The 15,305-nt window shown below is 32.8% G+C and overlaps 1 protein-coding gene across 1 annotated transcript in view; it reads right to left on the minus strand.

Moving 5' to 3' along the window:
* The window catches only part of LOC114331519 (nuclear pore complex protein Nup107), a 68,637-nt gene extending 54,087 nt beyond the window's left edge, over positions 1–14,550 (minus strand). The window contains exons 1-5 of the mRNA XM_050653538.1: positions 14,127–14,550; positions 11,801–12,010; positions 8,318–8,679; positions 7,820–8,029; positions 4,069–4,274 (exon numbers count right to left, since the gene is read on the minus strand). Coding sequence (XP_050509495.1) covers positions 4,069–4,274; positions 7,820–8,029; positions 8,318–8,679; positions 11,801–12,010; positions 14,127–14,445 — 1,307 coding nt within the window. The 5' untranslated portion in view covers positions 14,446–14,550. The remainder of the gene's footprint in view (positions 1–4,068; positions 4,275–7,819; positions 8,030–8,317; positions 8,680–11,800; positions 12,011–14,126) is intronic.
* Between the last annotated feature and the right edge of the window lie 755 nt (positions 14,551–15,305).

Consider the following 15,305-nt stretch of genomic DNA (forward strand, 5'->3'; position numbering starts at 1 on the left):
TATAAACACTTAAGCCATGAAATTACTATTGGCAGGGATAATCAACCCCATGAACTGAAGAGAACAATCGGTCTTGGTTAAGCAGCAAATGGAAAACTGGGAGATACTTTTAAAAGTGAGTTGCCCACATTCCTGCAGGGAAAAGTATTTGATCAATACCTCCTCTCAGTAGTGATGTTGATTATAGTTACTTTCGAGTATTCGTTGCAAATCGTTACTTTTGTATAAAGTAACCATTTACAGTATTCGTTACTTTGATTACTATGATTACTTTTGTTACTTTTGTATTTGAGTACCGGTAATCATATCGAGAATCGTATTTCTCAGTAGGTAGGTATTTTGTATAGGTATTCCGATATAACAACGACCTTCACCGATCTAGATAAAAATATAGGGTTCTAGCATTCGATCTTTATTAATGACTTATATTACATATTTTACGAATACATACCATTATACCTCCCTCTGTTTCATCTTCTATCTTCTCCTCACTCTCACACCCTTAAAACGCTTCATACCGATAACGATATTCGATAACACTCGTAAAATACCGGTCCCGTCCGTTACTCGCTCTGATACGATTGATACGAAGTAACGAAGTAATAAGAGTAATCAAAGTAACGATTTGCCTCTCTGTATAGTTATCGTTACTTACGGTATTCGTAAGTAACGAGTACTTTGTAACGAATAGATACTTTTTCAATATCTCTACCTCCCAGTGTTGACACACGGAGCAGAAACACTTACCTTAACAAAATCCTCGGCTAACAAACTAAGAGTCACATAGGAAGAATCCATGTTAGGAATAGCTCTGCAAGACAAAATAAAAACGAAGAGATCAGGAGGAGCACCAAGGTGACTGACGTCATCGAAAGAATTGGCTGACTAAAATGGAGATCGGCTGGACACATAGCTAGAGTGACGTTGAAAAATGAGGTTATTGGAAAGGAGACAATGGAAAGACAAAAGAAGCATCGGTTCATCACCTACACGATTGACTGACGATTTAAGAAGGCTAAATAAAAACTGGATGAGAGCGGCGCAAGATAGATATGGTTGGAAATACGAGAAAGATGCCTATATTCAGCAGTGGTCTTTTGAGGGTGGATGATGAAATATGTGGCCTAACAAAGACGACAAAGGTTTTCTTTCTTCCATAAACAATCAACCATTCAACATATTCTTTTGGTCGCCAAAAGTATTCCACATTAGCTACGTCTTCATTGTGTGTGTGTGTGTGTGTTTTGTATTTTATTGGCACTGGTTTTCACAACCAACTGGCCAGTCAATTTCATAATGATTTTTTAGACTATAACTTATCACTAACTCAGGGGAGTAATGTGTAGTGTGTGTGTGTGTGTTGAGTAAGTGTCTTGTTACTTTGCAAAGTCGACGTCATTGTCTTTGTAAAGAGACGCTAATTGTATCCGAACGTCTGCGGTTCCTCCGGTAAGTACCGACCACACAAGGGCAGAAACTATTTTCATTTACTAATAATAAACGAACAATTTTCTACCCAGGTGAGATTCGAACTCACGACCATTCGGACCTTTCGATCCAAAGGTAGGCGCTATTGCCACTGAGCCACAGAGGGGTGTCTTCATTGTAGATCATGTAGGAACATAATATTCACGGAGCTTTCTTTTTGAAGTGAAAACAACTATTAGTGCAGTCACTGAAGGTGGATATGAGCTATTATCTCCGATTTCGTTGAACCTCCATCGATTTGCATGAAAATTGGTGAGTGGTTAGAGGATATCTCAAGGAACAAAGGTGACATGGTGTCAACTTGCGCGTTTACCCTGGGGGTGAATGCCACCCCTTCTCGGGGGTGAAAATTATTTTATTAAAAATAACCCCATAATTAGATAGACAAATTCCAAGCAAAATTTGTTATATAAAGTTTTAAAATAAATCAAAACTTTTTGAGTTATTAAAGATCAAAGATTTTAATTTTTCCTGAGAAAAATGCATGTTTTTAACCGATTTTTCATAAATAACTCAAAAAATGTAAGTTTTTACAAAAAAGTTATTACCAAAATTGAAACTAATAAAAAATGAAATAAACTTCTTACTAGAAAAACCTTTTAATGTTAAATAAAAGTGATTTATAGGCAATTGAATGTATATTTTTTTCGGCGAGTACCCAAATCTAAGTATTCAAGCTTAAATAACGGGAAAATGATGCATTTTATAACATAAACGTATTAAACATTTGTCAAAGTACTTAGAAATATCTATCAAATGAGCCCCCGAACAAGTTGACAGCATTAAAATTTATGCTCCAAAAATGTTTCAAAATTTATCTTTTAAAATTTTTTCCAAAAAATGTTATTGTTTTTTTTAAACCTCTGTTCATTTTTACGATATCAGGTTCAGCTAAAAACCATTTGAAAGTTAGTTCCAAGTGCTATTAAACCACGTTGAATTTAATCTTTTAAATTTCTTACTCTTTTAAAAATAAAAGGTTAAATGGCCCCGGTTACATGGTTCTCGCAGCAAAATTTAAGCTCTAAACGTTTCTATCTCGGTTATTTTTTACCCTACAGAAATAGTAAAAAAAAGGTAAAATATTTGATACAGAAAAAACTAAAATTTGGTTATATATCATTTTTTACGTATACATATTGAGTATTTTTTGAGTTATTATCAAAAGAAAATGAAAATTACGATAATTTTAAAAATTCTGATTTTTTTAAATTATATCGTTTTTTTTAAATTATGCATTTTAAACCGGTCAAAATTCTTGAAATCATTACTTATGCTAATATAAAGAAATTATTGTAAGGATTACTATAAATTTTAATTTTTGTGGAAATGACCTATGTTTTATTTTTCACTTTTGCCTAAAAAATTCGAAAGGTTTCTTTTATTTTCATCATGACTTGCTTAATTTCGATGCTATTAACTTCTTCTGGAGCTCAGTTAATAGGTATTCCGAATTACTTTGACAAGTGCTTAGCAAGTATATTTTATAAAATGCATCGTTTCCCCGTTATTTAAGCTTGATACTTAGATTTGAGTACTCGTCGAAAAAAATATACATTCAGTTACTCATAACTCACTTTGAATTCTCATTAGTTTAGTACCTTAAGTGAGGATTGTATTCAACTTTTTATTGTGTTCAATTTTGGTAATAATAACTTTTTTGTAAAAGCTAATATTTTTTTAGTTATACGTCAAAAAAAGCTTTAAAATATGTATTTTTTACGAAAAAATAAAATCTTTGATCTTTAATAACTCAAAAAGTATTGATTTATATTAATAACTTTATAAAACAAATTTTGCTTAGAATTTGTCCCTCTATCGATTTATGGTATTATTTTTAATATAATAATTTTCATCCCCGAGAACGGATGGCATCCACCCCCAGGGTAAAGCGCAAGTTGGTATCATGTCACTTTTGTTCCTTGAGGTATCCTCTCACTACACACCAATTTTCATGAAAATCGATGGAGGTTCAACGAAATCGGAGGTGGTGAAAACCTTCAGTGATTGCACTATATAGGTAGCCTTCAGAAGAATATACTTGATCCAGAAAAAAATCTAAGCTTGGCGTCGTCATTAAATCGGTTAATAATGGAAGTAAGTTGTATTTATTTGGCGCAAATCGCGTAAAATTGTGAAAATTAATTGACTATTTATATATGATCATTTACTTGAACAGTCCTAAAGTTTAGAACTTACTACATCAGTTCCTATTAGTAAGCAGGAATAGTTATATATCTTGAACATTTAATGTATGTCAAAGAATTCGGTGAGTAAATCTTGACTAGATTACATGCACGGAAAATATTTATTAACTGGATAATGAAAGTAAAGAATCCTAAATGGATTAGAAACGTTCACGAGTTCATCAAACGAGTTCAATGGTTTTCAATTATCGAAAACATATTGAATTTATAGCTTTTTAAAAAGCCGTACAAAGAAATTAATTTTTCTCAAATACCAAAAATAGAAGCTACCTGGTTGTCTCCTGTAGTCGTCATGTCTTTTATTCGTTAAAAAATAAATATACTAAACAGAAGGTTTAAAAATATATAATGGTAAAATATATGTAACTCTTACTTTTGATTCCAATATTCCTCTGGTAATGGAAGGTAATCATTATTTCTTTGAACACAGTCTCGAATTTCTGATTCAACTCGTATATCAACCATCGTTTTCATGTATGCCCACAAAGAATCTTCCCAGGAGTTGCAAACAGTCAAAATGGAGCTTAAATAACCGCAAAATGTAGCTATTGCTGCTCTTTCATACAAACTTAAGTACTCCTAAAAGTATAAATATGAATACAATAAAAGAACCAACCTATTAAAGAACGATTAATGAATTAATATATCTTAATGTTGCAGATAAAATGTATGTGGTCGAAGTGAAACAATAAGGCTCGCACGTAAGTTTATCCTTTTTGCCATATTTTAAATTTGAAAAAATATATAGGGAATAATCAGATTTTCTTGACATGCCATTCCTATTACAGCGAGCATTTCATTGGCCAGAAGTAGTGATGAGTTTATATGACATCATTATATTTGGTGGGATGGTAAATGTCAATATTATGACGTCTGTTATAATATTGGAGGTTAAGGGTAAAGTTTTCAATCCTAATAGCAACATTAATAATAATGAAAAATATTAAAAATATTACTAAAAGATTTTTAAATTGAAAAACTTATTGGTCTATTTCCCTGCTAACACCTCCAAGGCTTCTAAAATTTGCAAGCCAGATGGATGCTGCAGTGAAAACAAAGGGAGTTAATTCTAAAAAGTTGCAATTCACAACCCCCATCTGCAGCTTGGTAAAGTTCCAACGGAAAATGGACCTAGTTACTCTATAGGAGTAATACTAATATAACATAAAATAAAAATGTATACCATTTTTATTCAGTTGCAATGCGAAGGCAAAACAATCTTATTTTCCACTTAGAATAGGGAGCGCAGTCCAGCACTCTGAATCGACGATTTTCGACTCTTATTGGAGTCATCATCGGAGAGGCGTAGGCCTGCTGCTCTTTGCTCGAAGTGACCAAACCATGAAAGTTTATCCCCACATTGCAACTGACGTGTATGGATTAGCAGAGAGCAGTAGGCCTACGCCTCTCCGATGATGACTCCAATAAGAGTCGAAAATCGTCGATTCAAAGTGCTGGACTGCGCTCCCTGTTCTAAGTGAAAAATAAGATTGTTTTGCCTTCGCATTGCAACTGAATAAAAAGGGTATACATTTTTATTTTATGTTATATTAGTATTACTCCTATAGAGTAACTAGGTCCATTTTCCGTTAGAACTTTACCAAGCTGCAGACGGGGGTTGTGAATTGCAACTTTTTAGAATTCCCTCCCTTTGTCTTCACTGCAGCATCCATCTGGATTGCAAATTTTAGAAGCCTTGGAGGTGTTACCAGGGAAATAGACCAATAAGTTTTTCAATTTAAAAATCTTTTAGTAATATTTTTAATATTTTTCAATATTATTAATGTTGCTATTAGGATTGAAAACTTTACCTTTCAATTGCCAGATGACGCTAGTCACCTAATCCATACACGTCAGTTGCAATGTGGGGATAAACTTTCATGGTTTGGTCACATCGAGCAGAGAGCAGCATGTCTACGCCTCTCCGATGATGACTTCAATAAGGGTCGAAAATCGTCGATTCAGAGTGCAAGAAGAAAAAAAAAATAAGCAAACAAAAATCTTAAGTACATAACCTTCTTCTATAGGACAACAGAAAGAGATATATGGCCTGATAAAAAGAATATGGGAAGTAGAAAAAATGCCAGAAGAGTGGACCATAGCAAGAATATGCCCTATACATAAAAAAGGTGATAGAATGCTATGCGAAAACTACAGAGGCATCGCACTATTAGAAATAGTTTACAAAATCTTGGCACAAAGTATAAGAAAAAGGCTAAGTCATTATTCGGAAAAAATACTGGGGGAATACCAGGCAGGTTTTAGAAACAACAGATCAACGACTGACCAAATATTTGCCTTAAAAGAAATACAGACTACCTGTTACGAAATAAAACAGTACTATATGCTTTGTTCATAGACTTTAAGCAGGCTTACGACACAGTAAATAGACAGCAGATGTACGAACTCATGAAAGAACTGGGGATACCAAGTAAAATTGTTAGGATGATAAAGATGACGATGGAAAACACAACAAACGAAATAGCTTGGAAAGGGTATACATCGAAAAAGTTTGAAACCAAGGAAGGATTACGACAAGGAGACCCACTATCAACAATGGCATTCAATCTAACATTGGAAGGAATAATCAGGAAAAGCAGAATACACATGCAAGAAACGATATTTAAAAACGGCCACCAATGCATAGCATTTGCAGATGATCTGACGCTATTAGCAACAAGCAAAAGAGAACTACAAAAGTTAATGAAAAACATAATAACGGAAGCCAAAAAATTCGGTATTAAAATAAATGAAGAAAAGACAAAGTATATGATAATGGGAGAGATCCAAAAAGAAAAAGAGAATAACATCATAGTACAAATAGATGGAGAAAAAACATACTCGTTCAAAAGAGCCAAAGAAATTATTTACCTGGGAGCCAAAATATATGAAAATGGTCATGAAGAAGGGGAGATAAAGGCAAGAATAGCTAAAGGAAATAAAAAATATGGAGCATTAAGCACATTATTGAAATCCAAATACGTATCAAGAAAAACAAAAATAAGAATTTATAAGACTGTTATCAGACCTACAGTAACATACGCAAGTGAAACATGGGTGCTCAAAAAGTCAGAAACAGACCTATTAGAAAGATGGGAGAGAAAAATGCAAAGAGCAATATCTGGAGGTGTGAAAATAGAAGGTCAGTGGAGAAGAAGAACCAATAAAAATTGGAAGAACTATATCAAGAGCCAACGATTACGACGACGATCAAAGCACAGAGAATACGATACTTGGGGCACATAGAGAGAATGGGAAGTAAATGAATGCCAAAAATGGTACTCTCACGAAGACCAATACAAAAGAGGAGGAAAGGCAGGCCAAGGAAAAGATGAAAGGACAGTGTATATGAAGACTTGAAGAAAAGTAACATTGAGAGATGGAAAGAACTAGCATTGGACAGAAGGAGATGGAGAGAGGTGGTGAAGGAGTGTATAAAAAGACTGAAGTGTATTTAAATAAAATTTACAAGTTTTACAAGTTATGTAACTTATACTAAGTTATTTATTATATTATTTATGTAATCAGAAATGTAAACATTTTAGCCCTAGGCCTACAAGGCCTGTTGCGCTTAATAAATAAATAGGACAACTTGACTTTGACACTTATATTACAGATAATTATCTTCGTTTCACACTTAAAGATCAAGAGAAACAGTGTATCCGGTAGCTGCGGCGGTAAATGTATATATGTTTTTTATTTGGCAACAGAGCGTTCCTGCCAAACTTGACGGTAGCGAAAAATCTAATAAATGAAGAAAAATTTGTTGAGTTTGTTTGCCGTCAAGTTTGTACCGGAGGGTTATGATGTCATTAAAATATATGACATGTATTCCTAATTGTTTGACTTTTGGCCGTATCCTTTGATCAAAATAACACCATTACTGGCTACTTATTGTCTGCAATGTTATGAAGAATATAAGTGACAAAATAGTACTTTTCTATTCAAGGCTAACCAATAAAATAATTATATAATATATGACTTTTATTAACCTAATTAAAGATTGTTTTAGCCAGTTTATCCAATAAAACGAGCTACAGTTCTCAGACGAATAGAAAAACCCAGCCTGAGATTATTGATGCCAATTGTTTATATGCAAAAATATAATATGTTGTTATCCTTACCTGTTTGCAAAATTTAATGGCCATATTTTTCCATATGTCTCTGTTAATGTTTCCCTCTATATCCTTCATTTCATCAGAGTCCATCTCCTCATCTGTGTTGTTGTCTGAAGTATTCTCGCTTTCATATTCATCTTTGGTGTTAGGATCATGGAACAGCCTCCAACCTTCGTAAAGTGCTGCTTTCCATGCATGACCACAATGTCTGCAGAGCTACGTGTCAAAAGAAAAATCTGAATGACAAAATATTCAAAACAAAGATGAAATAGCAAAAAAGTTTACAAAAAAGAGCATTTTATAAAAATATAGCAGTGGAATAAGTTTAACTAAAAACAATATGATCGACAATACAGGTTGTTTATTAATAATTGGAAATATTTTAAATGTAGATTCCTAAACACCCTGTAACTCAGTAAGGAGCCACAATCTACAGTTAAAATATTGCCTATTAAAATTATGAATGAAATACCCTGTATAATTCTAACATAAATTATCATTTACCTTTTGGGCTTCTTCCAATTTACCACATCTAATTTCCATAAAAATCCTTTCTGTCAACCTTTTCTCATCTTCAGCATCTAAGTCATGTAATGGTCTCTTCTGATGATTAGGGGCATCTGGATCCATCTGTGTTACTATTTGTCGTGAACTACTAAACGCGATGGTATCAGCACTTTGAAGCTGATGTAGAGTGTTCTCCCATCCAACCGTGCTATCAGAAAAGAGCAATGCTTCATCATCTCGATCGGCAGCATTACTTTCCAACCAATCGATTATTAGTTGGTTTTCCCTGATCAGACTGTCTCTTTTGAATAAATTTAAGACACAAAGCTTCTCTGATTGGCCAAAATATTGTATTACTTCTAAAAAATAATAAGAAGATATCATTAATATTGTTTCTAATTTTTTTTTTCATTGTTTCATTTTTCTAATACAACAATTGTTTTTTAAGTGGAGGTTAGCAACTATTTTGGTGAATTGTGTGTGGTTTTGTGCCGTTCTTAGTTTCATGGTACCGACTTTCATAGTCCAGGCTTCTACTCCATACACAAGACATAGTATATTGTCAAGGTTTGAAAATGCGATGAATGTTTAAATGCATGAGAAGATTAGAATTTTCGGAATAACCAAAAAAAAAGTTTAGGCGCGGGTATTTTTTGATTACGGCACAGTCAAGACAATGAAGTTTCGGATAAATAGATACTTTTATAAGGATTAAAGTGATTAAGATTGGTAGACAGGTAGCATGTAAATAGGAATTGAATATTGGTTTACATGGAACTAAGGTGAATTTGATTTTCATAGGAAAAAAGAGAAATTATTTGTTATGCAAGGTTGTTTTTTTTAGTACTTATTACTGGTTTACCAGTAAATTTTAAGTGGATACTTTATTAATTGAGTTTCTGTTTGTCTAGATTTTAATAAATTGTATTTTTATGGATTCGACCGTTACTTGATGGAAGTTCATTTTATCTAACAATAAAACACTGGAAACGTTGGAAAACATGTTGATGTTTAAGTTAATGTGTTTATCAGAAGTTGAAGGTCTTCTATGCTATCTGCTAACACTGTTTTATTGTCAGCATACCTTATATTGATTAAGAATTTACCAGTTATTTATTATGTAATAATTGAACAGAATGGGCACATATCCTTGTCCTACTCCACGGATTGTAAGCCACTTTCGAGTCATATGCCACTTGGGATCCTATATAAGTAAGAGTCTTTATGACATTGTTATCTAGACCTTTTGCATCTAATATTCCCACAACAAAAACAAATGATAAAACAGAAACATAACAATAAGCAATAATTGTTTATTTGACTGGTTTTTAAATATTTTTTCTCTTTTCTGCATAGTATTTTTAATTCTGTTTATAACTGTTTCACAGTTATATTCAAAACACTTCTTCCCCAATGTGATCTATTAATATTATATTTATGGCACTTGGTTTCTATTCCGACATAACACATCACATGCTTTCTTTCATATGTGGTTATTAGCAATGTTATAAATTGCTTTTTTAAATCACACGACTGATTTGAACTTATTTTTTAAAAAACAAATGTTATAGTAATAAAAGACCAGCATGTACAAGAACTACAGAGGTATTACACTATTAAATATTTCCTATAAAATATTATCATCAATAATACAAAAAAGATTAACGGATAAAACAGAAAATATCATAGGCTAATACCAATGAGGTTTCATAAAAGGCAGATCAACAACGGATGTAATACATGCCATTAAACAAATCATGGAAAAAGCACACGAACATCAACAACAAATAGAAATATTATTTATAGACTTTGAACAAGTCTTCGACTCAATAAAGAGAAAGGAAATAATGAAAGCCCTAATGAAAGGAGTAAGTAAAAAACTAAGAAACCTAATAAAAATGCCAATGAACAAATCAAAAGTCAGTATTCCAACACAAAAAGGGGAAACACAAGAATTCGACATAAATAAAGAGGTGGGACAAGGTGACTCACTGTCAGCAACACTATTTAACCTGGCAGTAGATTTGGCGTTCAAGAAAGATCCACAAGGGAAACCTAAGAGCATCAGGTTACTAACTAAACGCCTATGCAGATGATATAGCATTAGTAACAAAAACAAGAAAAATCATAAAACAGTTAGTAATGAAGATTGAAGAAAAGGGGAAGAATATGGGACTAAAGATTAATGAAAAGAAAACAAAACTAATGAGACTTGGAAACGCAGAACAAAACAGAAAAGGATAGGAAATAAAAATGCGAAGAAGTACAAAAACCTAATTAACTGGGCGTTATTATAAACAATAAAGGCGAAAGAAAAACGGAGATCGAAGAAAAAATAACTGCGACAAACCGGGTAAACAAATAGAAAACTACTAAAGAGCACAATATTGACCAAACAAACAAAAATGAATATTTATAAAACAATAATAAGATCAATAACAATGTAGGGCCGCAGAAACGAAGAGTATGACAAATAAAGAAGAGAAATGAAGGATAATTGAATGAAAGATAATAGGAAAAATACAGGGTCCACTGAGAATCAAAGAACAAGAGTATAGAAGTAGAATGAATAAAGAAATGTTAGAGGAATTAAATGGAGAAGATATAGTAAATAAAATAAAAGTACAAATAATCAAATGGCTGGGTCATATATTGAGGCAAGGGCTAGAATCAGTATCAAAAGCTATGATATTATGGCAACCAGGAGAAAAAAGGAGACGTGGTTGACCCAGATCGAAACGGTTAACTGAAGTAGAGGAGGACCTAAGCCGGGCAGGAATTACAAAATGGAAAGAGAAGACAATAGACCTGAAGAAATGGAGACATATTAGTGGATAAATATAATGATGATAGGGACTGATCCACCCTTTAAAATGGATCTAGTAAGTGAAAGAGGAGTATACTATACTACAGTAGATCTATAACGAGAATAAGTCTCCCTCTATAACGAGAACTGAAATAGCGGACTAATTACCTCATTATAGGCAGGTCTCGTTATATCAGACAACAATAATATTGTGCATACCACCACCACTGAAATGTTTTGATGCCTCTTATGTAGTTTATTAGGTTTCGATGGTAGATTTCAACAATGAAATTTGGCTATTGTAAATTTTAAATTTCCTACGATTCAATATTGGTTGATAGATAAACAAGAAGGAAGAAGTTTATTACCGGCGGTGGAATTTATTACAGCACTGGTCTCAATAAGCACAGAGATGTTGGGCATTCCTGTATACAGGCAGTTATGGTATTTATTTATCGCCATCACTACGCCAAAAACAGGTAAAGAAACATATCCTTCGATTTCATTTTTCCTCGTTATAACCAAATACGCCTCGTTATAGGGGTGTTATAGTTCAAAAGTAATTTCATGGGATATCTAGTGTACCTTGTTATAAGCGAAACCTCATAATATCCATGTTCATTATAGAGAGAGTATACTGTATAATAAAGAAAGAATTGTAAACAGACACTTACCATCATTATCATCTTTCATCAAGTTTTGGGTCAGTAATCTATCTTGGTAAAGGATAAAAAGCAATCTCCATGTATTCCTTTCCTTCTCTAAACTTATTTCTTCTTCTAACTGCGAAACTGCTACCTTCGACTTCAAACTCTGAATTACTTTAAGGGCATCAGAGCAACACCTAGCTAAGTCGGTAACTACTTCCAGTATATCAAAGCCACCTACAATAAAGAAGTTATCATTGATTCATTTAAGTTGAAGTTGGGATTCCTTCTTTATCTTTATTTAAGTAATAATGTTTGTTGGCTTTGTATCCAGGAATAGTTTTTGATAAGCAATATCAAATTTATAGTCCTAACTAGGTACTTAGTGGTGTTTATAGGTAATTGTGTAAAGGTTGATAAATTGAGGCAGAAATTAGAGAACTATGAGACTAAATATTAATTTCTATTTCGTAAATCAAGAAGGTTCTACATATTTCTGTATTACAGCTAGCTTTGGGAGTTATCTTTATCTAAAGCAATTGGCTACTAATTGACTGGGAAATGACATAAAAGACAAGCATACAATACCATAGAGTAGAAAAGAGAGAAGAAATAAATAATTTGATGTGGCATTTTAAATAAGTTAGTTTGGCCCCTGAATGTACTTTACTTGTACTGATCAATTTAATCTGTACATCCATTTTAATAGTTGCATATTACTTATTCATTTCTTGAAAACAAATTCTTCAATAAATATTGAAAGATATTAGAGAATCTGGAATAACAGCAAGGGGAACCATTATTAATAGGAGTGTACAAATACTAGAGACTAGAGTATCCTGATGACATTGATACCATAGCAAGAAGAAAGGCAGACTTAGTAGAATTTTTCATGACAATGGAAACAGCAGCAAAAAGAATGGGAGCATTCTAGTAAAACCATGTATATTATGAAGGTGACAAATAGTGAGCAAGTAGTAAAACCTGAAGATCTAACAGTTGGAACATATACATTCAAAGGAATAAGAGGCTTGATATATCAAGTCTGTTCTCACTTACACATCAGAAATTTGGGAGATGACAAAAAGTTACAAAGAACATTTAGGCTGTTTTAACATAAAATCCTCAGATATAGCTATAATTTTGAACTTTACTGCCTTTTTAGTGAATGTACGAGTAGTATTGGTAGGTCCATCAAAATAAACAGGCTGCAGTGGCTGGGCCACTTAGAGAGAATGAACGAGATAAAACAATCAAAACACATTTATAAAAGAACAAGTGTGAGGAGTAAGGAGAATAGGCAGGCCTAGAGCATGATTTAAGGATGAGGTGGAAGTTTGTTACAAGTTTTAGCGCTTGTTAGTAGAGAGTACGAAAATTGGAAAACCAAGGAAAAGGATAGGAAGAAATGTAAGCTGATCCTAGAACAGGCCAACACCCACTATGTGTTATACTTATACATTACACAGTCAATGATGAATGATTATGGATTGTGGTTGCTATACTAATCACTTTATTTTTAAACATGAAGAGAAGTATCCATTTTTCAAATGTGGTCTCGAGGTAACAAAGTACAAAAACTCAAAGAAGTACCACAAAGTTCTTTGAGTTTCTGTACTTTGTTACTATATTTTTACATTTGGAGAGACATTTAATGTTTTCATTTACCTTTATACATATATTTAAATTAATTGAACTATTACGAGTAATGACAACTAGCATTTTCAGCACTAAGCACTGCAGTTTTTTTACTATAAACTTTTATCTATACAGAATATCACTGTTGGAAATTTGATATTGGATTTCACTCATTGTCCATTTATTAACTGTTATAATTTCCTCTATGACCCAATAGCTCATCATCATCATCAGTGGTCTTCGTGAGTCTTTGTCACATTGATTATTGCCTTCCATGTTTGTCAGTTCTGTGCCACTATTTTCCATTGTCTCACTCTCATTATCTATAGATCTTCTCTGGCAGCATTTTTCCACCTTTTTCTAGGCTGTCCTACAGACCTTCTCCCATCTGACCTTTCCCAAAACACATTGTTTATAAGGCAATTGTCCTTACTGTGTATCACATGCACTGCCCACCTATTAGCCTTTATATCTGACTAGATTTTTCTTTCTGAAGAGAGACTTCAACTTGTTATTGTATCGTATATTATATTGTATAAATATTATTACCCAATAGAATTATTATTTAATGAAAACTATACCTCCTTAATAGATCAATAAACTTAAAATGATAGTAGGTACCTATTTAGAATGCAGCAAAACATTGCGGAAAAACATAATGTTCGTTTTTTAACAAAATAGGACTAATATTATCTTTAATAAAATGAAATTTTACCTGAGTGTGAAGTAAGTATTTCAAAAAATTCGGTATAAAGACTATCCAGAGCCGTTTTCCAAGGTGCTGTACTGGCTTGAAGAACATTTCCAGTTACAGTTTGATCAGACTGCAGTATCCTAGACACTGCATTATCGCTGGTAAGGAAGCTTTTACTGATGATATTCCTTAAATCATCATCTGCAGAAGCTATGGACACATTAGAAATATTGTCAGTAGCTAACTTTGATTTTCCAAATGACTTCTTGAAAAGACCTCTGTTAGAGGTAGATAAAGCATTTTCCAATAAGCGAATGGACCTGTCAAGATCATTATCCATGTTATTTTATATTTTAGTTTTTATCAAACTGGAAGTTTTGTTTATAATTAAAAAAATTTGCGGCTACAATTAAAATTCAAACCATCTTTCATAACCTAAAATAAAAAACGTTTGACAGTTTGACGTCAAGCGGTGACCGTTGAAGTCAAAACCACAGAACAGTCAGTACATGAACCCTGGCAGCTTTTGGCGATACGGAAATTAGGAGTATCACATTATTTCATTTCTTTGTATATTATGCATTGTTTCAAAACTTTGATATCAAGGAAAGGATTTGAAAGTAAGTGCTTCGTGTGTTTTGGATAGAAAAGATGATAAATCATTGTATTTTTTCCACTCTGTAAAAGTGAATTGTTGGTTGCATAATTTGTGGTGTAGTATAAAAAATTTAGTTGTATCTGTGATTACTCAAAAGTTCACAATAGTGAGCAAAAATGTAAAAAGATCATAAAAACATTGCAGGGTAGAAGATTAAATAAAAAATAGAGATTCTGAAGAATTATAAAACCTATGGGGGAAATGAGACACGGAGTCTTTTGGAACCTATAATAAAAGACAAAATAGGTATGATTCAGACAAATACGCATATTGTAAATCAAAACAAGAACTAGAAAGGAATGTTAAAAAATAAAACGTAGCTATTTAACACGAAATTAGTTGCTGAAAAACTAAATTGAAATTGAAAAACAAACCTTGTTGGGAATAACGAAAAAAAAACAGAAGTTTATTTTATAAGGCAGCCAACTGCTGATAACTAATTGATGGTAAGAGAATGAAAAAATGTACCTATGTATCTCTTTAATTCAGTGACAAAATAATTATACTTAATTCTACGCAATACACAATGTTCACACTTTTCA

This window comes from Diabrotica virgifera, chromosome 6 (assembly GCF_917563875.1).
Source record: "Diabrotica virgifera virgifera chromosome 6, PGI_DIABVI_V3a".
NCBI lineage: Eukaryota > Metazoa > Arthropoda > Insecta > Coleoptera > Chrysomelidae > Diabrotica > Diabrotica virgifera.